This window comes from Calypte anna, chromosome 23 (genome assembly GCF_003957555.1).
Source record: "Calypte anna isolate BGI_N300 chromosome 23, bCalAnn1_v1.p, whole genome shotgun sequence".
Taxonomy (NCBI): Eukaryota; Metazoa; Chordata; class Aves; order Apodiformes; family Trochilidae; genus Calypte; species Calypte anna.
Genome location: NC_044268.1, coordinates 662,512 through 689,366, shown reverse-complemented (window position 1 = coordinate 689,366; position 26,855 = coordinate 662,512). Strand labels below are relative to the sequence as shown.

The window sequence follows — 26,855 nt, the reverse complement described above, 5'->3', positions numbered from 1 at the left end:
CCACATCTCTGTGCTGTCCTGAAACCAGCACAGCCTGGAGCAGGAGCTGAGCAAGCTTGAGCACACCTGAAACCAGACAGCCCTGCCAGGAGGGTTGAGGCAGTGGCAGGGTTGGAGCCAATGCTGCGTTTTTTTAATTTCTTTTTCTGGACTTCATTGCCTGCTAAAAGCAGAGCGGGAGGCTGCACCCTCAGGGACCTGGGCTTGGTGTGATCCCAGGCTTGTGAGCACCACCCCCTGCCCTCATATGGTTCCGTCAGTATTTTGTGGTGCTGGGGACCTCACAGGGACCTGGGCAGGGGTTTCACCAGAGCCCACCCAGCCCCTGTGGCCACTGCCCAACAGTTTCAACGGGGACAAAAGGGACATGTTGTGTGGCAGCGTGTGACAGCCACCCTGTGCTGCCCACACCTCTGCTGCATAAGACCTCGGGAGTGTGTCACAAGGCTGATGGGGACAAGACAGGGGCCAGGGCGTGTTGGCACAGGGACACACAGCTTCTGCTGTCCCTTGGGACCTGGGACTTCCAACGAGGTGGCTCAGAGTTTACTGCTACAGCAGGGTGGGGACAGCCAGAGGCAGATGCCAGGTCAACGTGGCCCTTGGGACACCCATCAGGTTCTCGTCCCCCATGGGGAAGCATTCAAAGTCCAGCCCTGCTGTAACTGGGGATCCAAAGGGCACGGGAGCCCCAGGAACTTCCCTGCCTCCTGTGCCAGAGCAGTGCCAGCACCGTCTGGGCCACGGCAGTTCCAGAGGAGCTGTGCCAAGGCTGGGGAAACACGCTGGGTGCCAGAGCTGTGCCAGCACCCTGAGTCTGGGTGGCACAGCGAAGGTGCTGTGAGCTGGCCCTTAGGTGCCCCCCCCATCCCTGTCACCTCCGGGTGTCACAGCCTCCGGGACACTCACCCACCCACCCCTGTTTGCGCAGCCAGCGTGGGCAGCGAGAAGCTCTCGGGTCCTGTTTGCCCAGCACCTGGATGAAAGGGCTGAGAGGCCCCTCCAGCCCTCTCCAGAAGTATTTTTGCACCTTCAAAGCACCTGGAGCCTCTTGAAGCCGGGACGAGTTCCTGCCTCACCCTGGGAAAAGCAGGAAAGGACCTGGGGGCCAGCGGGGAGGGTGAAGGAGACACAGCCAAGGGCAATGGGTTGTAGGAGCCTTTGCTCCTCTGCCTGGGGATGTGTTGGTGCTGGAACAGGCAGTGCTGGCTCTGTCCCCAACTGTGACCCTCTGTTACAGATGGTGAGGGGGCAGGATGAACCCCCAGATCTCCTGCAGCAGCTCAGTTCCTGCCCTTAATGCCGACGGGCCCGTTTGTTTCCTACAGAGAAAGTGAGGGCTGCATGCCAGCAAGGAGAGGGCAGGAGCACCCTGGGGCACCCCACAAGCTCGGGGACCCTGAGAACAGCCTCCAGCCCAACCTCTGCTGCCAGCCCTGCTCCTCCTCTGCCCTCCTCGTGTCCCCTGCCAGCTCGGCAACGGGGAAACTGAGGCACGGGGCTGTGCTCAGCGGGCAGGACCTGGCCGCTGGGGGTGTCCGGTGGAGTATCTCCGTTTTCCCTGCCCCACGGAGGGTGATTCCTCACCTGGCCCCGGCTCTGCCCGAGTCCCAGCAGGTGGCGCCCGGTGCCCGCCGGTGGCTGCGGTTGGACCCGGGGCAGCGGGGACCGGGAGTACCGGGGAGGGCTGCGCTGGGATGTGGGGATTCATGCAGGGCTGGGCTCATTCATGCTGGGCTGTGTTGGTCCATGATGGGCTGCACTGGGCTGAGCTGGAATGTACTGGGCTGTGCTGGTCCGTGCAGGATCATGCTGGGCTGTTCTGGGAAGCGCTGGACTGTACTGGGTTCTGGTGGCCACCGGATTGTTCTCCACAGATTGCTCTCCACAGGAGGGTGCTGCAGCCTGGGGACCATCCCCCTGCCACCTCCCGTGTCCCCCTCTAGGTGCCCCGCTGTGAGCTCGGGAGCCCAATGACAAGAAGGGGGACAGCGAGACGGTGTGGCGGGCAGTGGGACACGGTACCCAGGGGTGGTGTCCAGCTGCGGGTGTTTCCTCCCCGTGTGTTGTGCCCACTTCAGTTTGCTTTGCAGTGGCACTCAGGCTGGTGTCCCCAGGCTGGTGGCACAACCTGAGTGTCCTGTGCCAAAAGCTTCCTTGAAGGAGCCCCTCAAGGGGGGGTCCCGAACCCCCGACTTCGCTGATGGTCTGAGCACAGCATCAGGAGCTGGTGGGACTGTCGGGGGGTGTCCACCGGTTCACAGCCCCCTTAGCATCAACCTTAGCAGGACCGGGGAACCCTGGAGGGATGCAGCCGCATCCCCGACATCGTGCCCCCCCCGAGGGGCGCGGAATACTCCTTTTTCCCGCCTACTATGCAAATCAAATCCCGACGATTGGCGGCAGGGCGGGGCCGGGGGCCGCAGACGGGGTATAAGACCTTGGGGGGGGGGGAACAATACACCCGCGGTCCCGGCTCGGTGGCTGGTGCCGCCACGACCCGCAGCGCCGGGCGAGGTGGGTGTACCGGGGGTGGGGGCTTCACCCCCTTTTCTATGAGAGTGGGGGTACCTATTGCCTAAGCGAGGCTGCAGATTTCGGCGGCGGGGGATTGGGGGACTGGTTTTTTTTTTTTGTTTTTGTTTTTTTGGGTTTTTTTTTTGTTTTGTTTTTTTTGGCACCCCTCCTTCATGCAGAGATGGAGTTTGACTCGTACCAGCACTACTTCTACGACCATGACGCCCAAGAGGATTTCCACCGCTCCACGGCCCCCAGCGAGGATATCTGGAAGAAGTTTGAGCTGGTCCCCACGCCCCCCCTTTTTCCCCTGGGGACCCCCGGGGAGAAAGCCTGCTGCTCGGGGCCGGAGGAGCGCTCGGGGTGGCTCTCCCGCTGCTGCCTGCCCGGGGAAGAGCCGGAATATCTCTTCGGGACGGGGGAAATCTTTGGGAACCTGAGCGCCTTCATCCTCAAGGATTGCATGTGGAGCGGGTTTTCAACCCGGGAGAGATTGGAAAAAGCTATGACAGAGAAACTTGCCAGCGGGACGCAGAGAGCCACCCCCCACAAACCCTCCTTCGCCCAGGATTTGGGGTTCAGCAGCTCGGTGAGCGAGTGCGTGGATCCCGCTGCCGTCTTCCTTTGCCCGCTGGCTGAGAGCAAGATCCCCTCGTCCTCGGGATCCGAGGGCCAAAGCGATTCTGGTAAGGGGTCGAGGCGGGGGTTACCTCCTCCCTTTCCCACCCCCCAACCTTGCTGCAGCCCGCGGGGAGCCGGGCGGGGGGAACACGCGTGTCCGTGCGTGCCCGGAGCCTCCCAGGCAGCGCCTTTGTTGCGGCTCCAAGCGAACCCCGGTCCCGGCCCCATCAACAAAGCGGGATCGGGGGCTCCCCTTTCCGAGGGGCTTCACCTCGGGAACTGCCCCCCCACGCCCAGCTCCTCACAAGGGGTCCGTGGGCCTCCCCACTGCCGCAGTGGGGGGCTTCGGTGGGCACTATCCCTGGGAGGAGTGGGGAAGTTTGCACCTCAACGGGAAAGTTTTTTGGTTTTTGGGTTTTTTTTGGGGGGGAGGGAGGTCCAAGCGTTGCAGAGTGTTCTGCTCCAGCCTCATCACCTCGGCTGGTCCCACGCTCACGGTCCCGCCACCCGGGACAGGATTTTCTCGGCACAAAAAGCAAAATATCCCCCGGGGCCAGGTGGTTGCGACCGCGTCCCCCGCGGCGGTAGCTGCGTGGGATGGGCAGGAATATCCCGCATCAGGACATCCCCTCGGGGCATGTCCCACGTAGAAGGGTGGGGGTGCTTTACGCGGCGGGGGGGGAGGAATGTGGCTGTGAAGTGGGTGTCCCTGAAACCCCCCAGCCAGGGGTGATGTGCTGCTGCCCCCCCCTTCCCGCACCTTAAGCCCCATCCAAATCCCCTATCCCCGGAGGGGTTGGTTCCCCGTTTCTCCCGCTCCCACGGGGCTCACGCGGTGCTGTGACCCCGATAATAAATCTGCGGGTGGCAGCGACCTGTGCCGGTGAGTCACTGTCGCGGGACGGGGACTTAATGCCATTAAGGCGCCCGGGGAGGGTAAGCAGGTCGCGGGCGTTAAGAGGCTTAACCCAAACCGGTGGGGCCGGCCCGGAGTGTGGGGGTGTGGTCCCTGGAGGGTCCCGGTCCCACTAGCATCCCAGGTTCGGTCCCGGTCCCGATCCGGTGGCGCCACGTGGGCGCCGAACAAAAAGCAACAGATTGGAAACAATGAGCGGGGCGGCGGTGATGGGCAGGGGCAGCAGCCAATGGGGTGGCGAGAAAGCCGGCCGGCCCCGCCAGGCAGCCAATGGGCGGCTCTGGGGGGCGGGGTTATCCCTCCGGACTTTTCGTAGTGAAGTGTGTATGGGACACACGTGGCTGAGACTGCCCGGGTTGTGACACTGATGAGCCCCCCTCCTCCCCAGTAGCACCAGTAACAGAGTGGTTGGGGCTTGCTGGGAAGAGCCTGGGGGCTGGGGGGGAGTGGGTGGGCGGGCTGGGGGCTGCAAGCAGGAGGGGGCCCTGGTGCCCAGGTGAGTGGCTCCGTGGCAGGGGAGGGGGAGCTCAGGCCTCTGCTCGAGATGCCAGGGGAGGAACTGAGCGTTAGTCAGGGGCTGTGTTTTCCCTCCAAAACATTAGGAAAAAGATGGAAGTGCATCCCTAAAATGAGAGTGGTGGCAGCAGCCAGGTCACCACAGTGTCCCCAGTGCCACTGGGTTTTGCTGGGGTGGGACGATCTGCAGCGACAACAGGCGGAGTGTTTTGGGTGCGGTTGTCCTTTATTTGGGTCTCGCTGTTCCCAGCTCTGATAAACTGCCTCCGCATTGACTCCTGGCTCTGCCATGCCTTCAAAGTTCACCGAGGGACCCCTTCTCCTGTCCCTCCCCCCTGCTCGGCGGGGGATTGTCCCCTCTGTCCCCGGGAAGCCTGAGCTGAATGGGGTTTATCACTTGTGAAAAGGAACAAGTCACCCAAGTGGGAAACTGCAGCCAAGGGGAACAAAGGGCAGCTCTGCCCCCACCTCCCTCATTTACAATTCCAATGGGGCCATGAAAGCACCGACCGGGATGAACTTTGGAGTAAGGTTGTCCCAGGTCCTCAGCATCCGGCTCCTCTCCCCTCCCTGGGAAGGGGGGCTCGGGTGTTTCTTGCCCCAAGATCCTTTATCCTGGACACTGTTGCTTCTGGTGCTGAAGTGGAGCAAAAATAAAACTTCATCCCAAACCTGGGGGTCCAGGAAAACAAATGTGGTGGGAAAGCTTTCTGTGAGATGGTGTTGGAAGAGTTTTTCAATCCCACACTCCTTTCTGGAGGTCACAGGATGGCTTTGCAGGGCACGAGCAAATTTAGGGGGGATGGCAGAGGGGGGATGTGCGGGAGGCTCCGAGGTGATGAGGGGCTCCCAACTGATGGGGATTTTGGGGTTGTTTTTTTTTTTTTTTTTTTTTTTTTTTTTTGCCACTTTAATTTTGAGCAGAAGGCGAAGAGATTGACGTGGTGATGGTGGAGAAGAGACCCCCTCTCAGCCTGAGGCAGCCAGTGACCATCACACTGCGTGCTGACCCCCTGGACCCCTGCATGAAACGTTTCCACATCTCCGTCCACCAGCAGCAGCACAACTACGCCGCCCGCTCCCCGCCGGATGCCTCTGCCCCTCCAGAGCCACCCCAGCAGGCTGAGGACGAGCCACCAAAGGCCCCAGAGCCATCTCCTGCCACCCCTCTGCCTGAGCCCAGCCTGGAGAAAGCCTCTGGCAGCAGCAGTCCCGGCTCCGACAGCGAGGACGTGGCCAAGAGGAAAAACCACAACTACCTGGAGCGCAAGCGGCGCAACGACCTCCGCTCCAGGTTCCTGGCCCTGAGGGACCAGGTGCCCGGGCTTGCCAGCTGTCCCAAGACCCCCAAAGTGGTGATTTTGAGCAAATCCTCCGAGTACCTGCAGTCCCTCATCAGTGCTGAGAGGAGGATGGCAGCCGAGAAGCGGCAGCTGCGCCTGCGGCAGACCCAGCTGCTCAAACGGATTGCTCACCTCCAGGGGCAATAACCCCCTGCTCCAGTCCCCACCACCCCCTGGCTCCCTCTCAATTTGCACAGTTTTTAAATTTTTTAACGTGGTTTTGGGTTTGTTTTTTTTGTTTTGTTTTTTTGGTTGGGTTTTTTTTTCTTTTGTGGAACTGTTGGACCCCAGGGGCTGCAGCAGCACTGCGTGCGGGGTGGCTGCGGTGGTGCTGGCAGCTGTGGGCGTGGGGCCACCGTGTCCCCATCTCCTCCTGTGGCATCACCTGCCTGGGGCTGGCTTCTTGGCACCTGGTGGTGCAACATTTCCCCTGTCCCACCCCCCTGTGAAGCTTTCTCACAGCTCACGGGCTCAGCTCTATTCCCCAGCAGCCCTGTTGCCACCAGCAGCGTCACTGGGAGCTGCCCCTGGGCATCCATCTCGCCCTAAAAATCCCAAGCAACCACGATCTGCTTCAGCTCAGGGAAGCAGATGGGGGCAAACACGGAGAGCCCAGCATGGGGCTCATGTCTGGATGGAGCCCCATGGAGATGATGTCTGGGATTTCTGTCACCCGTGGGTGATCCCCTTGCTCGGCTGGACCGTACCTCACTTTCTTACCACTTCACGCAGTAGCTTGTCTTGGATTTTTATGGTCTAGAAACTGCTGCTGTAACTGCAAGTCTTATACTGGAGGCTGTGTTTTTATACTGTATTTTTGTACCACTTTTGAGAAGTATTGGTAAAGAGTTTGCATTTTTATATATATATATAAAATTTTTTTTTTTTTTCTTTTTGGAGGGAGAGGTTCCTGCTGCAGGAGAGGGCTCAGTCCTGCTGCACTTTAGGGAGATCAGGAAGGGGCTGGTTCCTGCCAGACACTTCAAATGAGTCCTTGTGGAGGCTGGTTCCCCCCTCCCCTCCCTTGCAGCTCTCCAAACCACCCATTTGCAATAATGGGGGATTTTTTTCCCCTTTCCCACCCTTGTGAGCATCCTTGTGACCTCCTTTGTGAGCACCTCCTTACCACCAGCCCCTTTGAGTCCCTAGGGAAGCTTTGGGCTTTGGAGGGGGGGGCAGCTTGGGGGTTGTGCTGCCTTCAAGGCTTCCCTCTGCCTGTGCCTGCTGTGGGGTATGTAGGTGGTGGTGTCCCCTGTCCCCTCCTGGAGGTGCTGGCAGGGGTGGCCCTGCAGGACAGCACCCTCAGGTCCCTGCTGAGAACCATTAGAGTTAACACTGTGGTTGGATTTAGCACTTTCTTCATTACCTCACACTTCATAAATAAATAAGTTTGCAACAGCCTGGGTTGGCTTTTTCCATGCAGGTGGCTCTGGGTTTCCATGTGGTGGGCTGTGATGCTTTTGGGAAAAGGGGGTGGGGGGTGGTGTTTGGCCTGGCCACCATATTTTGAGGTGTCCTGGCCTCTCACAAACACGAGCAGAGGAAATTAATATATTTTGCACCAGGGCTTGGCTGCCTTGCTGCCTGGAAGACTGAGCTCTTTGTCCTGGCTTTCTCCCAGCGATGGAAACAGAAGTCATGGCAGTGGGGCCAGGGAAACGAATCACCTGGATTATTTTTCCTCCTTTTAAGTAGCTTTGTTGGCAAGGAGGGGAAGGGAGCCCACACTGGGCTCGGAGAAGGCTTTGGTGTAACTATAAACCCTCCTAATGGGGTTTGGGGGCAGTGGGTGTGGGGGGTTGGCTGCCCCATGGGTCAGGGGACAGGGCTGTGGTTGGCAGTAACCCTAGAGGGGGAATGCAACCCCCAGGGCCACCTCAGGGCTTTGTATCCCCAGCTCTGCCGAGGGGGTGAAATTATATATATGTGAGTTCACCCCAATGGCCCTGAATACAAAACTTTTGGGTTCCGTTCATGCTGGCAGCAAAAAAAACCAAATTCCTTTAAATGCTGGAGGGATGTTTGATCCCATTACTGCTGAGAAGTCAGAGCTGGTGCTGCAGGAGGCTCAGACACTTGGGGGAAGCCAGCCTGAAGAAGCAAAGAGTCTTAAATCCCCGTTCCCTTCAGTTCCAGCACCACTTCCCACTTTCTGCATGTTGCCTCACGCCGTGTCAAAGCCTTTCAGAGCTGAATTAAAAGGTGCTCACGGGAGCCACAGCTTAAACACAGAGCAGGGTGACCTAAATCTGACACCTCGCCCATGCACGGGAAACAAAGCCCAGACGTACTCCTCCCTCAAACATTTCTTTTTGTTGTGTGTACACTGGTGTCTTTTCAGCTCAAGGTGACCCTCCAGCTCAGATTTGGTGTGGTTTTTTTTTTTTTTCCTTTCATGCTGAAGGGCCATAGGATGCTGAAAATATTCTTTTCCTCTCTTGGCAATGGTGTGCAGGTCCCATGGTGTGAGCCGAGACCATCGCTGGTGGAAAAGGGAGCAGGTTTCAAATCTTTCGAGTTCTCCTGCTGAAAGCCCTCATACATAAATGAATATCTACCTGAAACTTCCCTGGGTACTAAAGCAGATCCCTCCTCTCCTGTTGCCACGGTGAGGCTGAGGCTAAGCCGCCTGACAGCTCCGTGAAGTGAACAAAACAAACACGTGAGGCTTTTCCTCCTCACTTGTTCTGCACTGCGATTTGCAAGCTCCGACTGAAACCATCACAATTCTGCGTTCCCACCCCTGACAGAGTTGTGGGGTTTTTATTTTTTAGCACAAATTGCCCTCCTTCCCCCCACTCCCACCCCTTTCCCTTTGCGACCAGACACCCCCCACCCCCCTCTGTAAACCACCTCTGCTTTCCCACCCCCGGTTCTACGGGGGGAACCTCAGCCGGCCCGGGGGTGTTGTGGCCACGATGCTGCCTTCACGCCTGGGCTGGCAAATTTTTAGGACAGTTTGCCCGAGGCAGCGATAATCCCTTCCCATGCGAGGGGGAGGTTGGGGGTGGGAAGCGGCTGCCCGCAGCCCTTCCCCGGCCCCCAGCCTCCTGCTCCCTGTTGCTATGGCAAAGGATGTGTGTTGCCAGGGAGAACGGGCAACTCTTCTCCCGCCGTCGCCGTGGCAACCGTCTCCTTGCCTTCCCTCCCCTCTGTTGCCACGGAGACAGCCGAGCGCTCCCCGCTCCCCGTGTTGCCGGGGCGATGGGGAGGACGAGACTCCGCGGAGGCTGCGGTTGCCACGGCAACGCGCGCCTCTCTGTTGCCGTGGCAACAGCCCCGCTCTTCTTCCCCCTGCCCCGTTGCTATGGCAACAGCATCCTCGCCACCCCATCCCACATCCCACCACAAAAAAAAAAAAAAAAAAAAAGGAGGGCAGAACCACACGCGTGAACACGGCCCGGGGAACCGAAAAGGGTCGGGGACCTCGGACCAGGACCGGGATCGGGACATGAGGCTGGGAACCGGGACCGGGCCGAGGGGAGGGTCCGTCCGCGGGCCGGGAGCTCTCCCGCCAGAAGGACATCGGCCCCAGGGCCCGGCCCCGTCCTCCCCACGGGTGGCACCGGCCCCGTCCCGCCCCCGTCCCGCCCGCCCGCCCGTCCCTATGGCAGCCGCGGGGCCGGGCCGGGCTATGGCGGCGGCCGCGCTCAGGCTGGGCCGGGCCTCGGCGCCGCCTCGGCCGCTGGTGGTGATCCTGGGCGCTACCGGCACCGGCAAATCGGCTCTGGCCCTGCAGCTGGGGCTGCGCCTCGGCGGAGAAATCGTCAGCGCCGACTCCATGCAGGTACGGCCGGGCCCGGCCCCGGGAGAAGCCGGCGGTGAGGCCCAGGGTGAGGCCGCGGCCTGCGGGAAGAGGCCCGGGAACCGGGAGACGGCGGAGCCGGGCTCGGAGGAAGCGGCGGCTGAGCCCGGGGGAGGCCGCGGCGGGGCCTGAGCACCGGGGAAGGATGGAATTGGGCTCGGGATCCCCGGGGCAGTCCCGGGCCGGGCTGAGGGTGCCGGGGGTGGCCTGGCCCGGTACCGGGGAGCAGCGGGACCTGGTCGGGCCCGCGGGGCCGCAGGCTGGGGAGCTCCGGGGATGGATCCACGGCCCGGGTTGGCTCTGCTGCCCCTGTCCCCGGGTCACAATCTCCCCTTCTGCTCTGGAGAAGGCGGCACAAGCAGAGCTGGGACATCCAGCATCCCCCTCAGCGCTTCAGTCATCTCTTGGAGGGAAAGCAAAGCAAAGCAAAAGGGGTGTGTGTGGGGGGAGGGTTTGATTTTAACCCTCAAAGAGCTCCAGAGGTGTGAGGAGCAGCTGAGTGGGGGAAGGCAGGAGCTGGAGTTAGTCTGTAGTAAGAGATACTCGGGATTGCTCCCACTGGTGTGGATCTGCTGACACAGGGCACAGATCCTGCAGCCCGACCCTGTCCTGGGGGTGTCCCGGTCCAGGGGGGGTTTTGCTTGTGCTTCTTGTCCCCCCAGAGCCCCTCTGAGAGGCAGCAGTGCTGCCAGGGCTGTCCCTCCCTCCAGGAGCTGTTTCATGGACCTCAGGTGGGGCTGTGAGGTGGGGAGTGCTCCCCTGCCCATCACCCAGCACAGGGACACCAAGAGCATGGGGGGAAGAATATGGAAAATGGTATTTGCTGCTTGCCAGGGACACTGCAGCCTCATCTCTTACCGTGAGTGTGGAATATGTCAGCTGTGCAGTCAGGGTCAGTAAGTGCTGAGGTGTCATGGACGGCGGGGGACAAATGACACATACACGTGTTTGAGGATATGTCTCCAACTTTATTTTCCAGACGTGATCTTTTATATGCTCCGTAATTAGCTGATGCATATTCCACGTGAGCCATGCCTCCATACTAAATCTCTCCACACTGAGGAACTCACTTTCTGCTCCAAACTGAGTTTGGCTCCCAGGGCTTTGCCATGAGATGTGCCTTTCAGTCAGGGCAGGGATTTTGTTATTGTTTAGCAAGATGTTATCCTTCCTAACCAACACTGTTGCTGCTCATTTTTTTTTTCTGTAATGCCCAAGCTTTCCCTTTAAGCTTAATGCTTAATGTATTTCCTACACTTTTTAAAAAGGCTTTTTCTGCCAGCAGCACCCTTTGCCTCTTGTGCTGCTCACGGGGTGACTCTTCCTGTCCTGCAGCCACCTCCTGCTTTCCTTCACCACAGCCACCCATGCTGCTTGCTGTCTGTATCCCCGGAGAGCTACATTTTAAAAAGTCTCTCTCTTGAATTTAGAACAAGCCCCCAGAAAGCTTTAACTTGATGGGCTGTGCTCCTGAAGCTCTTGGAGAAAGAGTGTTTGAATAGACACAATCAGGGGGGCAAAATCTTCATGTGAGGGTTTTAAGATCAGGGAAGGGGCTGCTGACTGGAGCCATCCTGCCAAGATGAGGCTCCTGCTGCCCCCCGAGCTCTGTGGAGGTGGCTGGGACAGCCTGGGTGGATGTGAAGCTCTGCCAAGGGAGGTTTAGGTTGGATAGGAGGAAAAACTTCTTTCCAGAGAGGGTGATCAGACATTGGAATGGGCTGCCCAGGTGGATTCTCCATCCCTGGAGGTTTTTAAGAAGAGACTGAATGTGGCACTGAGTGGGAACCACGGGGGGAGTGGATCAGGGGTTGGTGTTGATGATCTCAGAGGTCCCTTCCAACCCAAATGATTCTGTGATTCTGTTCTGAAGCGTGGATTTTGTGCTCTGGTTGTCTCAGGTCCCACTGTGGGAATGCAGGCGTGGGGAGGATGCTGGCTGCAGGCACCCAATGGCATTGGGGGCTCCAGTGCCTCTTGTCCTCCTTTCTTTTTAATCTCATTCTAGCGTGACTGGGGAGCAAAAGCCGAGCAGCTCCGTTTCCTTTGATCCCCGCAGGCAGAGTGGCTGCCGGGGCGGGGACAGCCCAGGAGCAGTGTCTGTGCCTCCCCCGATGACCCCCGTGCCCCCAGCCGGCTCTGCTTCCTTGCTGCCTTTGTTCCTTGCTGGAATATCATCTCCTCCCTCTGCCAGGCAGAGCTGGCTCTCCCCCCCACCGTGCCCCCGTGGGAGGGGTGATAGGTTTTTTTTTTTTAAATCCCATTGCTGGTTCTGGACTGACAGCTGCTGGAGACCCCCCGGCCCTCAGCCTCCTCTCTGCATTCATCCCTGGGCTCTGCTGAGCTCTGACAAGTGCTGGCAGGGTTTGAGGCAGCTGCTGGGGCTGGAGCCAGGCTGGGGAAGGGGCTGAGGAGCCCCAAGCCCACCTGTTCCCCCCCACAGACCACCCCTCTATCTTCCAGGGTGTTTTTGTTGGTGGTCTTGGGGCTCTGTGGTCAAATTACAGATTTAGCTGCTGCTTGCTGCAGCTTGGGAGCTCTGGTTAATCTGATGGCCCCTTAATCTTTCTTCTTGTCTTTTCTGTTGCTGTTTGTCATCCCAGGGAGTTTCCTTGAGGAAGAAGTCATCCTCAGGGGATGACAGCACCACTTCTTTGTTCCTGATGGAGCAGTGAGTGTGTGGGATCCTGGTGCCAGCTTGCAGGAAGGTCCCATCTGTCCCACCATCCCTTCTGGGTTTTTTTACCTTGAAGTGGCAATTCCATTTTTCTCCAGGGGCTGTTGGAGCTCACTGGGTACATTTCAGTGAGTGTCAAGTCAGGACCTCTTGAGAGCCTTTGGTGACATCCTTCTCATGGCAGGGATCAGAGCAAGGAATTATGTTGTCCTTGCACCCTGGCTTAGTTTGGGTCCTCCGTGCACCTCTCCAGCTGTGAGATCCCTTGTCCCCTGTGGACTTTTCACGTTCTTCCTAGCTGTAGGTGGCTGGGATGTGTCTGGGCTCCCTGTGCTGCACATGTCACCTTCCATCCTGTGCTCTCTGCACTTAGGGCAAGGACAGAACCTTTCCCTAAAGGGACAGAGTTTGGGACTGTGCAGGAAAGTGGTGGCAGAGCAAGAGTCTGGGAAGGAGCCCACCTTCCCAGGCACTGTTCTCTGAGGAGCACTGCTGTTTGTGTCTCCTGCCTCAGTTTCCCTACTCCATTAGAAGAGGAGACAGAGCTGAGCATCCAGCCTGGTGCTGTGAGCTGAGCCCCCCAGGGGCTGCAGCAGCAGAGGGAGGACACCACCAAGGCTAAAGCACCTTTAGTCCCCAGCTTGTGTTGGGTGTCTCAGAGCTCTGCTGCTCCAGGCTGCTGCTAATCTGTTTTGGGGCCTTAGAAAGCAACAAAGGCTTTATCTGAGCTGCTGGCTGAAAATAGAAATGAACCTCGGGAGGAGGACTCGGAGCTCTGCCCTGCAGACAGCCAGCTGGTGGAAACCTTCTCTGGGCTCTGCTGGGTGGGTGTCAAAGGCTGCCTTTGTTTCCTCCCAGCCCACACACTGACACTGCATTCCTCCTCGATACTCGGGGGAGGCAGGGGGTGGTTAATCTCCAGGAGAACCTTGGGGGATTGGAGCCTGAACCAGAAATCCCGTGCAGGGCATTGGGAGCTCCCAGGCTGCCTCCGAGCTTCCCCATCAGCTCCCTGTGCAGACTGAGGAGTGGGAGCTGGAGGAGCTGGAGGCCTGGACTGGTTCTTGCCAGGGGGAGAGGAGGCACCGAGCCAAAACTCGGTCAAATTCAAAGGTTTTTGGTGCCGACTGGAGACCTGGGTTGAATGGCAGAGGGTGATGGATGGGGACCCAGCCACGGGGCATGCTGGCAGGGAGCTGCCTCTTGGGTCTCTCCTCCTGTCTGCTCCCATCCCCTGCAGCCAGCTGGGTTTCCTCAGGGCAGAAAAGGAGGAGCATTTGGTTGTCCTCCCTCACCCTCCTCTCTTCCTGCCCTCAGGCCAACCTTTCTCTGCCACCGAGTGGCAGGAACAGAACCTGGCCCTGACCCACCAAGCAGCAGTCCCAGCAGGACTGGGAGTGGCTGTGGAGCTGCAGCTGGTTCCCAGTCCTGGCAGCTCACAGGAGTGCTCCAGGCAGGGGGCTGAGTGCTCCAGGCAGGGATTGGGTTTCCCTGCTCCACTAACCTCGGATCGTGCCTTGCTGCTGTGCCTTCTGCCCGTGGGTCACCTCTGTGTCACCTTGTCCTTCTGTCTGGGAGCAGGGGAGGCAGTGGGTGGAGGCAGCTTCTCAGAGGGGATTAAATGGAAATTTCTTTCTGCCAGTCTGGCCCTCTGGCTGGGGTGGCTTCTGGGTGCTGGAGGAGGAAAAGAATACAGCTGTTTCCAGTCCCTTCTCCCCTCAGCCCAATTGATCCCAAACTGGGATATTCCCCAAACAGAGAGAGCTCAGCACATCCTCCCCATGACCACAGCCACCTCCTGGCACAGAGGGTGCTCAGTCCTTGCCGTGGTGTGGAGCTGGGCTGGACACAAAGGCTTTTTGTGCCCCTCTGCCACCCCGTGCCTGCTGCCAGCACCCCCGGGGTGCAGGTCCCTGCTCTGATCCCTTTTTGTCTCTGCAGAGCCTCACAGCACCCACAGGCAGGTGTGCCCAGGGCAGTGCCAGAGCACCCTGTGCTGAGGAGGGTTGTGTCTGGGTGCCATGGGGAGCAGGGTGAGGAGCTTCCCTCCCTTCCCCTGGGTGAGAGGTGTTCTCATTCCAGAGGGGAGCCCTGGGGATGGGATGCTAAGCTGAGGCAGCTCTGGTACTCTTACCACCTGGGTCTGAGGCTTTATGCAGCCTCGAGCAGGGATTTGGGATGCTGGGATGGCAGGTTGCCTTGGCTCCTGACCAGGAATGCTCCCCAGTGGGTGCTTTTGAGTGGCTTGTCTTTTGGCTTTTCTTTTTGCTCTGCTCTCAGCAGCCTATCTGAGGGCCACCATCTCTCAGCAGTGCTCTCCTGGGATGGATATCCCACATTTGGGTTTGAGGACACACCCTGAAGCAACGAGATGCTGCTGGTCGTGGTCACTGGTGTCTCCTGGCATCCTGGTGCAGGACAGTGCCTCTTCCCTGTGCTCTGCTCCTCTCTGGACCTGGCTGATCAGAGGGAGCAGGCACTGGGTGGGATGCCAGGGTTTTAAGGCATCTGTGAGCTGAGACTGTGTGTGCTGAGCAGGTTCTGTGAAGTTGGATCCAGAGAGGTCTTTGTGTCTCACAGGATCCATGTCCCTGCATGGGATTCAGGGCTGTGCTGCAGATGGGGGTCGGAGAGAGGCACTCCTGAGCTTTGAGCTGCAGTGGATGAGGAGCCTGCAGCTTGGAGGCACCCACCCCCCCTTGTTTCAGAGCTCTGGGCTTGGCTCTCTGCTGGCTCCATCAGCCTTCCCAGCCCTTGCTGCAGGGTTCTGTCAGACCAGGCAAGCAGTCATGAGTGGTTGGATTCACAGATCACCTCCTGGGTAGGACAAGCAGCAGTGAGAGGCACTTTGGCTCTGGCAGGAGCAGGGGTTGGCAGGATTCCTGCTGCATTGCCTGGTCAGGTCCCCTGCCCCTGCTGCCTGCACCTCCAGAGCCTGGCAGGGGGCTCAGGGAGTCTGTGAGGATGGGCAGTGGCTGTGCATGGGGGGAGGGAGCAGTGTTTGGTGGGGGTTTTGTGGGACACAGAGGTGACTGTCAGGCTCTTCTCTTCCTCAGGTGTACAAGGGCTTGGACATCATCACCAACAAGGTTTCTCCTCAGGAGCAGCGTCTGTGTAGGCACCACATGATCAGCTTTGTGGACCCCCTTGTCTCCAACTACACAGTGGTGGATTTCAGAGACAAAGCCATGGCTCTCATATCCTTTCCTGCTGCAGCCTGGCTGAGCAGATCCAAACCTTCCACCACCAGGCCTGCAAGAGGGATCAGTGATTGTCACAGCCTTGGGCTCTCCACGTTGCAACTAACTCCACTTTTCAGAGGATACAGCTGGGGAGAGGGGCTTGGAGCTTCTTTTCTCCAGGTTAAGCTCAGGGCAGCCCATCCTCAAGGCTGGTTGGGGAAAGTCTGTGCTGCATACCCAGTGTGAGCTGGGTATGGCCCTCCCCAGGTGTCCCCTGGGTCTTGGTGACAGCTGGCACATGTAAAAGAGGATAGTGAGGGATGAGGGACACCTCTAACCCTGACCATGGGGCTGGGAGAGTGGGATCTGGGCCCTGTCTGCCACCCCCCAGAGCCCTCCCTCCCTCCCTGTTGGGCATCTCTGTGTTATGCTCCCTGACTTCTGCACATTGAAGATATTTTTTCCCGAGACAAGATCCCAATTGTTGTGGGAGGAACCAACTACTACATCGAGTCCCTGCTCTGGAAGGTCCTTATCAACACAAAGGTACCACCTGGGGGGCTCTGTATCCCTTGGGAAGGGCTGAGCCCCATCTTCAGGACAGGCTTCCTGCAACGGGGCACGGTGTTCCCCTTGCTAGAGTGAAGCAAGGAGACCCAGAACCTCCTCATTCACCCCGTGGATGAGTGGATTGACTCAGAGCTTCCTTGTGTCCCCCAGAAGGCCAGCACAGCCCCCAGCCCAGTCACAGACAGGAAGGTGGAGCTGGAGCAGCTGGATGGTGCTGAGCTCCATCGCCGTTTGAGCCAGGTGGACCCGGAGATGGCGGCCAAGCTGCACCCCCATGACAAACGCAAAGTGGCCAGGTGAGCTTGGGGTGCTGGGGCAGGAGGGGCCAGGGCCCAGGTCCCTTTCCCCTGGGAAGAGGACAAGATGGGTTCTCCCATCCCAGGCGGGTGCCCCTGGCCTCGGGGTACTGGTGTTGGGGGAGCTCTTTGGTCCCGCAGCCCCCACCTTGAGATCCAGGACCAGCACCTTGCTCCTGGCTGGGGTGCCCCAGCAGCAAGGTTTATCTGGAGCTATTTAAAGAGCAAGAGCTGCCACGCTGGCTGAGCCACATAGCTGAGCTGTGTGGGAACAGCAGGGCAGCAGGACCAGGCTTGCTGCTCTGAGGGGCCCATCCCAGCCAAGCCCTGGCCCCAGGGCCAGCAGAAAGCCGCCCACCCCGTTCGCACGGAGCTCGGTTGGGCACCTGGAGCAGCTTCTTGAGCAGCTTCTGCCACCTCCTTGGCTGGGCTGGGCAGGGCTGGTGGGGATGCTTTGCTGGCCCCTTCCCTGCCTCTTCCAGCCAGGCAGGGCTGGAGCCAGAACCTTGTTCCCTGCAAGGTTTGTCCCTGTGCCAGGTGGGAGTGGGTGGCTTGGGCTCTGGGTTCCTCGGGTGCCATTGCTGTGCTCTGTGCTGCCTTTCACCCCTGGGAGATGGGTGTGCTCGGGGTGCTGGGCACGGGAGGGGGGGCCAGAAACCTTCCCTCCCCCCACATGAGAGGGTTGGATGGAAGGGAGTGTCTGCGGTTCCCTCTGCTGGAACCCCCAGGGCTGGTGGGGAAATGGAAAAGCACATCCTCCTCCAGCCTCTGAGTTCTGTCTGTCTCTGCTCACAGGAGCCTCCAAGTGTTTGAAGAGACGGGGATCCCCCACAGTGAGATCTTGCACCAGCAGCAGGAGGAGGAAGGTGGGGGACCCTTAGGGGGGCCCCTAAAATACCCACATTCCTGCATCTTGTGGCTCCATGCAGAGCAGGCAGGTGAGAGTGGGCTTTGCACAGCTCCTGCCTGGCTGAGCAGGGAGACTCAGGTCAGGGCTGACCCCCTGCTCCTGCCCCAAGCCTCCTCCCTGAACGGGGCAGCAATTCTTTGGGCATGACAGAGGATTCAATCCCCTCACCTGCTGGGCTCTGCCTTCCTCAGGTGGGTTGGGAGTGCTGAACAGAGTCCTAGCACCTTGTCCAGTCATTGGCCTCCTGAGGGCACAGCTCTCAGAGGCTGAGCCTCTCCTGCTCTCCTCCTTCCAGCCCTGGACCAGCGACTGGAGAAGAGGGTGGATGAGATGCTGGCTGCAGGGCTGCTGGAGGAGCTGCGGGACTTCCACCGACGCTACAACCAAGAGAAGGTGGCTGAGAACCAGTGGGTGACAAACCAGCTCCCTTTCTGCCATTATGGGGAGGGTTGAGGTCTCCTACTTGTTCTGAAGGAGATTGCTTTGATCCCTGTCTTGTTCTCCAGGCAGGATTACCAGCATGGCATCTTCCAGTCCATTGGCTTCAAGGAGTTCCATGAGTATCTCATCAGTGAGGGGAAGTGCTCACCTGAGACCAGTGCTCTGCTGCTGCAAAAAGGTGAGAGGAGCACCCTGTGTCCCTCAGTCCCACACAGCTCCAGGTGACACTGTGTGATGGTCTGAACCAAGCTGAAACCTTGGGACAGGTCTTGTTGGGCTTGAGCTGCACCTTTCTCTCTGCATTTCTGCCAGCCCAGCGAATCAGAAACTCCTTTTCCAGTGCTTGGAGAGCATCTCTGAGCACACCCAGAACAATTCCTCCCTCCCTTCCCTCAGGCCTCCTTGCAAGATGTGCTGGGCACAGTGTGACTCAGCATCTGGAGCTGGTCCACCAGTGATGTGGGTGACAGGATCCCAGCTGGGGTGTGAATACTTTGGAGAACAGGGCTAGAAAAAAGGAATGAAGCAGAACTCAGCATCTGGTTCAGCAGCAGGCTGGTGGGAAGGGACTTGGGGATCCAGCAGGTCACAGCAGGAGTCACTGGTGATGTGCTTTTTGATGGCACGTGTCACTCTGGAGTGTCTGGACTGATGCTGCTGTTTGAGGAGGGATCTGCTCTGCTCCTCAGCACAGCAGAGCTCCCAGGGGAGCAGTCGGCAGCCAGTCAGTGCAAAGAGGAGATGGAGGCTGAGGAAGCCACAGAATTGATAAAAGCCTTGAAAACAAGTCTGGTGCAGCAGGGTCATGTTGTGTCTGCTCAGGAGATGGTTTTGGAGGGGTGTGATAAGCCTGGTACAAAGCATGGAAAGGTGCAGTGGGAAACCATCCCCTGGGCCCCCTGTGGGAAGGAGAAGGAGCCCCGAGCTCTGTTTGCACACAGGAGTGTTCAGTTGGGTGTTTGGAGAGCACTGCAGCCCTTGAACACATTGTCCTACCTGTTCAAACAAAAATAAAGCTTTTACTTTTCACTCCCTCTGTTCCAAAGGGATCCAGGCACTGAAGCAGGTGACCAAGAGATACGCCCGGAGGCAGAACAAGTGGGTCCGAAACCGCTTCCTGAGACGTAAGTCCTGTTCCTGCCCTGCTCCCACATCTCCTCCCATCCCTCCCTGCCACAGCCCCTGCTCCAAGCTCACCCTGGGGGCTCCTTTGCTTTGGGACAGTGTGTGCTGGGGGGTACATGAGACCAGCAGAGATCAGAGTGCCTGGATTCTCCCTCTGTCCCAGGCTGCCCTGGCTCTGCCCATGGCCAGATCCCACCAGGCTCTGCCCTGATTCCTTCCCTTTTGGGTTGCAGAGCAACCTCTTGGCCCTCCTGAGGCAGCCCACCCAGTGCTGTCCATGTTTATCTAACCCACAGCTCCTCTGCCCAGAGACTCAGGCAGCTTCTCACTGCTTCCCCTCTGCCCTTGCTTGTCTGTCAAGGGGAGATTGTCCCCTCCTGGCCCCAGTGCCATCAGGACAGCTGAAACCCCAGCAGAACAAAGTGAGTGAAGGCTCAGCCCCATGGTGGGCAGCAGTTGGTGATAATGATGGAGCATCCCTGCAGCCTGTCCTGCCACCAGCTCCTGAGGGGCTCTGGGAGAGGGTTCCCAGCACTGTTGCTGCTCTTAGCCCTGGGCCATGCTCACCACTGAGGTGGCAAAGAGCCAGCAGGAGTTCCCTGTCCCAGCCCCAGCCTGGGAGCAGGGCCAACAGCAGCAGCTGGGAGCTGGGCACTTGTTGAAAGGTGCTTGGTAGGGGAAAAAAAACAAACCAAAACCAACCCAATAAAATTAAAAAAAAATTGAAAAAAGGAGAAACTTGAGTCAGAGAGACAGGCTTTGAACAGGGTGCAAGAGCTTTCCTGCAGCCGGGTGCTGGGTGGCTGTGGCTCAGCTTTCTGTGGCAGGTGTGCTTCAGCTCAGCCCTGGCAGGAGCTCCTTTGGGAATAAAAGCAGCAGCACCTGCCTGAGCCCAGCATGGCAGCCTCTGATGGCTCTGTCCACGTGGGGCTGTGGGTGCAGGCACCCAGTGCCCTCACTCTGGGCTGGAGGAGACCAAAGGGGTGGCTGTGGAGCTGTGCCTTGTCACACTGAGGCAATAATAAAGCATTTCCCACCGTGGTCAAGGTACAGTGAGCCAGGGGTGTTGCCCCCTGCCCCTGCAGATTCCTCAATCCAGGCTCCAGGCTTGTGTCTCCTTGTGAGCTTTGTGGGGTTTGAGCTTCTGGGGACCATGGCATGATGAAGCAGTGGATGCTGTTCTGATGGGCTGTCAGCATGCTCAGATTTTGTGGTGCTATCCCAAAGGAAGGCAGCCAGGAAGGTGCCTGCTTGAGGTCTCAGATGTTCTTGCTCTTTGTGAGCTTGGTGTCCTCCAAGCTGAGATCTTGGGTAATTTTGGCTCGGGAAAGGCTGATGTCATTTATTTCTGCATGCTAAAGGACAGCTGGATGGGAAAGAGCAGATCTCTCCAGGTCACAGGGTGGTGGTAGGACACTGATGTCAAGGAGGTTCTGGTTGTCACCTGGTTCTGTGTTCCTGTAGGTCCTGGGCCCAACGTGCCCCCCGTGTATGGCTTGGAGGTGTCTGATCTCCTGCGGTGGGAGGAGGATGTGCTGCAACCTGCTCTGCAGATTGTGGAGAGCTTCATCCAGGTACTGGAGTTAACACATGAGCTGTGGCTGAGAAGCCAAATTCTCAATAGTCTCCAGGCCCCATAATCTCTCCCTTGAGCAGTGTCTGCTCATCTCTCCAGCCCTGGCCTTTCCTTGCAGTGGCAGAGTTGTTGTCTAAGCTGAAAGTTTCTGCTCATGCCCACTGTTCCACTTGTCCTGCATGGTAGAACTGCAGCATCTGTCCTGCAGACCTGAGTGACTGCATGGGGAAAGTTCCCACCCCAAACTCTACTGAAGGGAACACAGCTTAGCATTTTTCAGAGCAGAAATCAGTCTGAGACAGAAGGCTCTGGGAAGACCTCAGAGCATCTGCCAGTACCTGAAGAAAGCTGGAAAGGGGCTTTTTATAAGGGCATGGAGTGACAGGACAAGGGCTAATGGCTTTAAACTGGAAGAGGAGAGATTTAGATGAGATCTTAGAAATTCTTTGGTGTGAAGTTGCTGAGCCCCTGGCCCAGAGAAGCTGTGGCTGCCCCATCCCTGGCAGTGTCCAAGGTTGGATGGGGCTTGGAGCACCCTGGGCTGGTGGGAGGTGTCCCTGACCGGGGCAGGGGGGTGGAACTGGATGAGCTTTAAGGTCCCTTCACACCCAAACCAGTCTGGGATTCCCTGATTTCACCTACAGGGACGTGAGCCCCCAGCAGAACCTGTGAAGCTGGAGTGTGACATGAATGAGAACAAACGGAGTCACCACATGTGTGAGCTGTGTGACAGAGTCATCATTGGGGACAGGGAGTGGGCAGGTAGGACCTGGCATGGGGGGGAGAGGAGCAGAACTGGGCTGGGGGACACACACAGAGGGCTCAGTTACTCCAGGGATGGAGCAGGGCAGCTCTCCAGAGCAGAGCAGCTTCCTTGGCTGTTTTCTGCCTGGTCGGATGACCCTCAGCACATGATCTTGGGCTTTCCAGGATTGTTTACAGCCTGTGGATAAAAGCAGCCATTTGCAGGCCCAGGGGGGGTGCAGGAGCTGTGCCACAGCAGCCATCTGTCAGGCATCCCCCCCCCTTCCCCACACCCCCCAAACACTGCCCTCACGCCAGGCGTGGGATCTGGAGCTGCAGAGCTGGCTGTCTTTAGTCTGCTGGTCCTTTGCTGCACTTTAAATACTTTTCCAAAAAGCACAGAACAAATTCGTTTCTTCTAAAGTTTTGTCCTGTAAAAATGAAAGTTTCTGTCTGTTTTTCATAGCTCAGTTTTGACCTAATATCTCCTTTCTTTTCTTTTTTTTTTTTTTTTCTTTTTGTTTTCTTTTTTTTTTTTTTAAAGAAGTATTTCTAGCTGTAATGGTACTAAAAAGGGATTTTCTATTTTCAATAGACTTACTTTAAAAGAGCTCAGTTGGAATCAGATTAACTCAGTGAATTTATCTGTGCTGTGAGGCTCACACTGAGAAGCAGAAACTAAAAGTAATGGAGAAGCTGCCTGGAGAACTGGAACTGGAGAATCTCCATGTGGTGCCCACATGCAGGATGTGCAGACACAATGCAAAGAGGAAGTTCCCAGGTTGTTGGTTTTCAGATCTGAACAAGTTGCTTACTCCTAGTGCTCCAGGGAGCTGCTGAAAGTGAGGATGGGAGTTGGCTGAGAATTGGGAAGCTCCTGGTAGGGAGAGCACTTTGTGTCATTGACAGTTTAACCAAGCTCAGCTGCCTCAGCTCAGGGGTGTTTTGGAAGAACTCCATCTGCCCCAGAGCTAGAGGACTCTGAAAGTTCTCAGGGTCTGTGCCACCCTTCCAGGTCCCTTGGGTTTTATTTATTGGGTCCCTTGAGTGGGAACTCCTCAAGATCCCCCCCCAAACACTAGAGCTGGGGTTGCACATCCTCTAGGGATGTCATCCCAACTTCTGAGAGATGATGGCAATCCTATCCTCAACCAAGAGCAGCTGTTGTTCTCTGCATCCAGCTGAATTTGGTTCATATCCCCAGATGGTGGGAGGAAAATGGGCCCAAACCTGGGTGTTATTTGTAACTGCAAAATGTAAAAGCTGAAAGGGAGGTGAAATCAATAGTGGGAGCTGAGTCCCTCTGCAGTCTGCTCTGTTTTCTTGAGTCAAGTTCCAGAGAGTTCTGGGAGCTGCTTCCCAGTACCCATTGACTCTGGAAGATATTTAAATTTTCTTTCATTTTACAATTTGTATGGATTTAAAAGAGCACAGCTCCCCAGACAGCAACCTCAGGGTTTCTTCCCTCCCCTCTTCCCTTTGGTGTTCCTTGTGACAAACTGGAAGAGGTGTGACTTGATCTCCAGCTGAGGGTGACCTCACAGCATTGTGGTAAAGCAGGAGCTTTGCATGTGATTTCATCCTTTGGCAGAAAAGGATGCCTGGAAAACACCTGAGGGCCTTGATTCAGTGAGCACATCCCTTTGTTTTATTAAGGCCCTGCTTGAAAAGTTTGCTGCTTTAATTGCTGCTCTGATCTCTTGGAAATAGCAAACCCACCCTGCTAAGGAGGTGCAGTGTCTGGTTAGACAGAGTGCCTTCTGCTGAGTAATGCCACTGATAGAGGAGGTTTTAGTGATTTCAACCAGAAACACAGCTTCTGCTGCCTTGCTGAGTCAGTACAGGTTTCATCCCTGGGATTACACCTCTGCTCCTGTCCAGCTCCTTCTGAAGTCCTCTCCTAGCCAAGGGCCTTGCCCTGGAGTTATGCAAAAGGATAATTATGCCCCAGGCTCTGTCCCTCTCTCTCTATAGATGTACAGGATATCCCCAGCACTGTGGTGCAGGCAGCTGGGTTATAAATGATCCTGGCAGAGCTCCAGGGGGTGGTGGGGAGTTGCACAACCTCACCTGCACCCTGCTGTGTGCCTGCCCCTGGGGAACACTTCCCTTTCACCCATCTGCCCAGCCTCATGTCTCAACAGGGAGCAGACTTGCTGGGAGAGTTGAGTTCTAGCAATCTGGAGTCTTCTGCACAGGCAGAGCCAGGTTGTTTCCCTCTCCCAGCCCTTCCTGTAACCAGGAGAAGGCATGGAAGGGTCATCCCCCTCCACACTCTGATGGTTTGGCTTAGAAGTTTCCTGAGAAATGGGCAGGGCTTGGGACTTCACTTTGCAGGAATCAGGTGTGTGGGAGGAGGGGAAGAGAGGTGTGATGGGCTGAAGTGTTTCCTTCTCCAGGTTCCTCACCATGAAATGCTTTTCTTTGCCTCTTCCCCCAGCTCACACACGCTCCAAATCCCACCTGCACCATCTGAAGAAGAGAAGGAAGCTGGAGGCTGCCAACCCTACTGCAGAGGGGGACATTGGGGACACAGGGAGCCTGGGTGGGGACAGTAGCTTGCCTTTGCCATAGCCTGCACAGCAGCTGGCACAGGGAGCAGCCACACTCCCACCTGGACAGTGAGGAACCAGCTTAGTCCTGGGTGGCCTTGAACCCAACAAGTTGAGTCTTTTTTTTTTTTTTCTTGGGATGAGGCAGATGTGTGTCAGTGACTTTGGTCCTTGGCTGCAGCAGATCCTCTTCATGTGGCCTCACAGTGTTCCAGGCTTTCCCAGCCCTTCCTGGAAAGGGTTGAGCCTCAGGGCAAGGCTGCTTGGGAGCACCCACCCATGGCAAGTGTTAATTCCTTGGAATGGTTGAGCCCATCCTGCTGGCATGAGAAGGTGTTCTCAGAGACAGAAATACCCCACACTCCTCCAGCTCAGCCAGGAGGGCAGCTCCAGAGCTGAGGGAGCTCTTTCTGCCTTTATTGTGGAGAGGATATTTTTCTCCTTTTATATGGAAATAAAAGCTGTAACATTATTGTGGATTCCCTTCCCTGTTAACAAGCTCAGTTTTCTTGCTCTCTTGTTTCCACCTGGCATGGCTCAGGACATCCAGTCCCCCTTTTTTTTTCTCTTCATTTCTTTCCTCCAGTTTCTGAGGGAGCTGAGCAGATGTTCTCAGCTTGGCAGAGTCCATCTGACTTCTTGGGCACAGGGCAGGTGCAGGAGGAGCTGGCACCTGTTAAACAGGAACTTAGAAATGAGCTCATCAAGTTTGCAGCAGATGATGAGTCTGTCCCAGTTAAAAGCTGAATTCCCGGGGGTTCCCACTGTGGTTTTGGCACTGGGAAGCAGCCCCACATTTGAATCTGAGTCTCTGAGCAGCAGATCCCTCGTGCCAGGCACTTGTCCTCTGCAGCATTGTTCCTGGAGGATGTCAGCAGTGTCTGTGCCCCAGTGTGCTGCTGGGGGGGAACCTGGAGAACCTTTTCCAGGGAATTTGGGCTCCTCCTGGCAGATCAAGAGGGTTGCTCCTGGGAGGGTTTTTTTTTTTGGGGTGGTAAAGCAGAGGTTTCTTCAGCTGCTCGTGACACACCATGTGCATCACATGGAACTGGCTGCCCAGGGAAGTGGTGGAGCCACCACCCCTGGAGGTGTTCAGAAAAACCTGGATGTGGCTGTTGGTTTGGTGGGGCTGTTGGTGCTGGGTTAATGATTGAACTTGATGATCTCAGACATCTTTTCCAGCCTTAGTGATTCTTTGATTCTGTGTGGCAAGAGCCATCTCCAGGGCTCAGCATGTGAGGGGAGGGGCTGTGTGGGTGGATCTGCTGTCACGGGCTCTGGTGGGGATTAGGTTAAACCTCTGGTTTGTGTTCCTCAGCACTGAATTACTTCTGGAATGCTCCAGGAGGTGGTTGCCTTGGGCCATTGGCCCAAGTTGGGGGGTGGCTTGGGAGCTCAGCCTGAAGGGGCTGTGCAGGGAAGAGCTGGGAATTTGGGGGTTTTTTTAGGGGGGCTTTTCTCTGCCAGTATTGGGCAGAGTTGAAATGTCAGGAACCACGTTTGGGTGGTTGGGTCTGGGTAGCACCAGCTGGACCTTTGTGTTTGCCACCCACACTGACTCACCTGGACCTGGGTATGGGCTCAGGCAGTGCTGGAGCACACGGCCAAGGGGTTGTGGTGTTGGAACCATGTTCTGTCAGCCTGGATGGAGGAGATGCGGGTGAGGGAAGATGGGTGTAGGGCTCCATTTGCTGCTGATGTGCTGAGTGTGGTCTTCTGATAGTGTGGACATGTTGATTAAGCTCCTCAAATCAGGCTGGGCTCTGTGGGTGAAGGATGGGATTCTCTGCTCTGTCTCCTGAGTGTGGTCAGATGAGCATACTGTTAGAATTGGGTTTAATATCCTTAATCAGTTTATATATGAACTTTGTTATCCTCCCAGAGAAATGGCATTTCTCTACCACAATAGCTGCCACTCTGCCTGTTCTCCTCCAGAACCTGCTCATCCCAGGTGGTGCAGGGTCTTTCAGGCCTTCCCCTTGTTCCCTGCCTTGTTTTGGGGGAGCAGCTCCAGGTGTCCCAGGAGAACATGGATCTGTTGTGCTTGCTGGTTCCTGCTGGGGCTGGAGAACAGGAAGGTGGAAGCATGGCCCCATCCTGCCAGCAGCAAGAAGCAGGTGAGTTGGCTTCCTCAGAGGGGTAAGGACTTGAGGAGGACACAGGTTTTTATTTATGCAGAGCCAGGGCCAGCAATGATTTGCTCTCCAAGGAAGAAGCTGATGTCTTTTGTGCCTCTTCTCTCCGAAGGACTCAAGACAGGGACTGAGCTCCTGGCAAAGGTCACACCAGTTCTGGTTCTTCAGCTCCTGTTCAGAACCTGAACCCAGGTTCTTCAGCTCCTGTTCCTCTTGCTTTGCGCCCTCCCCAATCCCTCATCTCCCCAGAAGGGCTCAAACTCTGAAATTGCTTTTGTAGTCCTGGCCAGAACTCGCTGAGAAAGTTGTTGTGGTCTCGGGTTTCAGCTCTGGGAGGTTTGGGGATGGGGAATGGGCCCTTCCCTCCATCTGCCCCCTGCTAATCCCCAGACAAACGCAGCTCTTCCATCTGTGCAGCCAGAGCCCATCACACCAGCCACTTAATCTAAATGGCTTTGGCCAAAGATAAGGTCATTAATTACATTGGGATTAGAAAACAGTCCAGGCCTGGCGTGGCTTTGGCTCCCCATCAATTAAAGTCCTCAGTGCCCTGGAGAGCTCAGTGCTGGTGGGCACGGGGTGCTGGCTGTCCCCTGAGGGGTCCCCTCACTTGTGCTCTGCTGTGTGGGTGCTATGGTGATGTTTGGTCCTGTCCCTGGTGGGGTTGGGTGCCAGGTGGAGCTGGTGATGCCTGGGACACTCCAGGAGGGATGTAGGCATCCTGGCATCACGCTGTCCCCATGCCTTGTCACCTCCAGCTGTCACCTGGTCCAGCAGGAGCTCAGCTCCAACTCCTCCCTCACATCCCTGGGGTGGGATGTGGCCCCTGCTCTGCCCCATGGGGTGCTGCAGGGGGGGACAACCAGGGCTAAAGCCACTGAGGTGGCACGGGTTTGGCCACTGCCCTTGTAAGGCAGAGGTGGCACTAG

At 57.1% G+C, this 26,855-nt stretch overlaps 2 protein-coding genes across 6 annotated transcripts; both read left to right on the top strand.

Moving 5' to 3' along the window:
* The first annotated feature begins 2,476 nt into the window (after positions 1-2,476).
* On the top strand, positions 2,477-6,171 carry MYCL (MYCL proto-oncogene, bHLH transcription factor). Its single transcript, XM_030464416.1, has 2 exons — positions 2,477-3,203; positions 5,495-6,171. The coding sequence occupies exons 1-2, from the start codon at positions 2,699-2,701 to the stop codon at positions 6,058-6,060; spliced, it is 1,071 nt and encodes a 356-aa protein (XP_030320276.1). The 5' UTR covers positions 2,477-2,698; the 3' UTR covers positions 6,061-6,171.
* Positions 6,172-9,520: 3,349 nt separating this feature from the next.
* TRIT1 (tRNA isopentenyltransferase 1) lies at positions 9,521-24,270 on the top strand. 5 transcript variants are annotated; one of them, XM_030464524.1, is made up of 11 exons: positions 9,521-9,700; positions 15,452-15,592; positions 16,025-16,123; positions 16,298-16,443; positions 17,239-17,381; positions 17,649-17,760; positions 17,860-17,972; positions 18,841-18,918; positions 20,384-20,493; positions 21,140-21,257; positions 23,680-24,270. In XM_030464524.1, exons 1-11 carry the CDS (start codon positions 9,521-9,523, stop codon positions 23,811-23,813), a joined length of 1,374 nt encoding a protein of 457 aa, XP_030320384.1. In that variant the 3' UTR covers positions 23,814-24,270. The 5 variants fall into 5 exon arrangements, with proteins under 5 accessions (XP_030320384.1, XP_030320385.1, XP_030320388.1 ...); XM_030464528.1 differs by lacking the exon at positions 9,521-9,700 and adding an exon at positions 9,718-9,734; XM_030464526.1 differs by lacking the exon at positions 9,521-9,700 and adding an exon at positions 12,428-12,523.
* Positions 24,271-26,855: the final 2,585 nt, after the last annotated feature.

Excerpts from the sequence above, each read along its gene's own strand:
- MYCL (XM_030464416.1), top strand. The coding sequence starts at position 2,699 with ATGGAGTTTGACTCGTACCAGCACTACTTCTACGACCATGACGCCCAA. Across the intron at positions 3,204-5,494 it reads CGAGGGCCAAAGCGATTCTG|AAGGCGAAGAGATTGACGTG; the intron begins GTAAGGGGTCGA and ends AATTTTGAGCAG.
- TRIT1 (XM_030464524.1), top strand. The coding sequence starts at position 9,521 with ATGGCAGCCGCGGGGCCGGGCCGGGCTATGGCGGCGGCCGCGCTCAGG. Across the intron at positions 16,124-16,297 it reads AGGTCCTTATCAACACAAAG|AAGGCCAGCACAGCCCCCAG; the intron begins GTACCACCTGGG and ends TGTGTCCCCCAG. Across the intron at positions 21,258-23,679 it reads TGGGGACAGGGAGTGGGCAG|CTCACACACGCTCCAAATCC; the intron begins GTAGGACCTGGC and ends CTCTTCCCCCAG.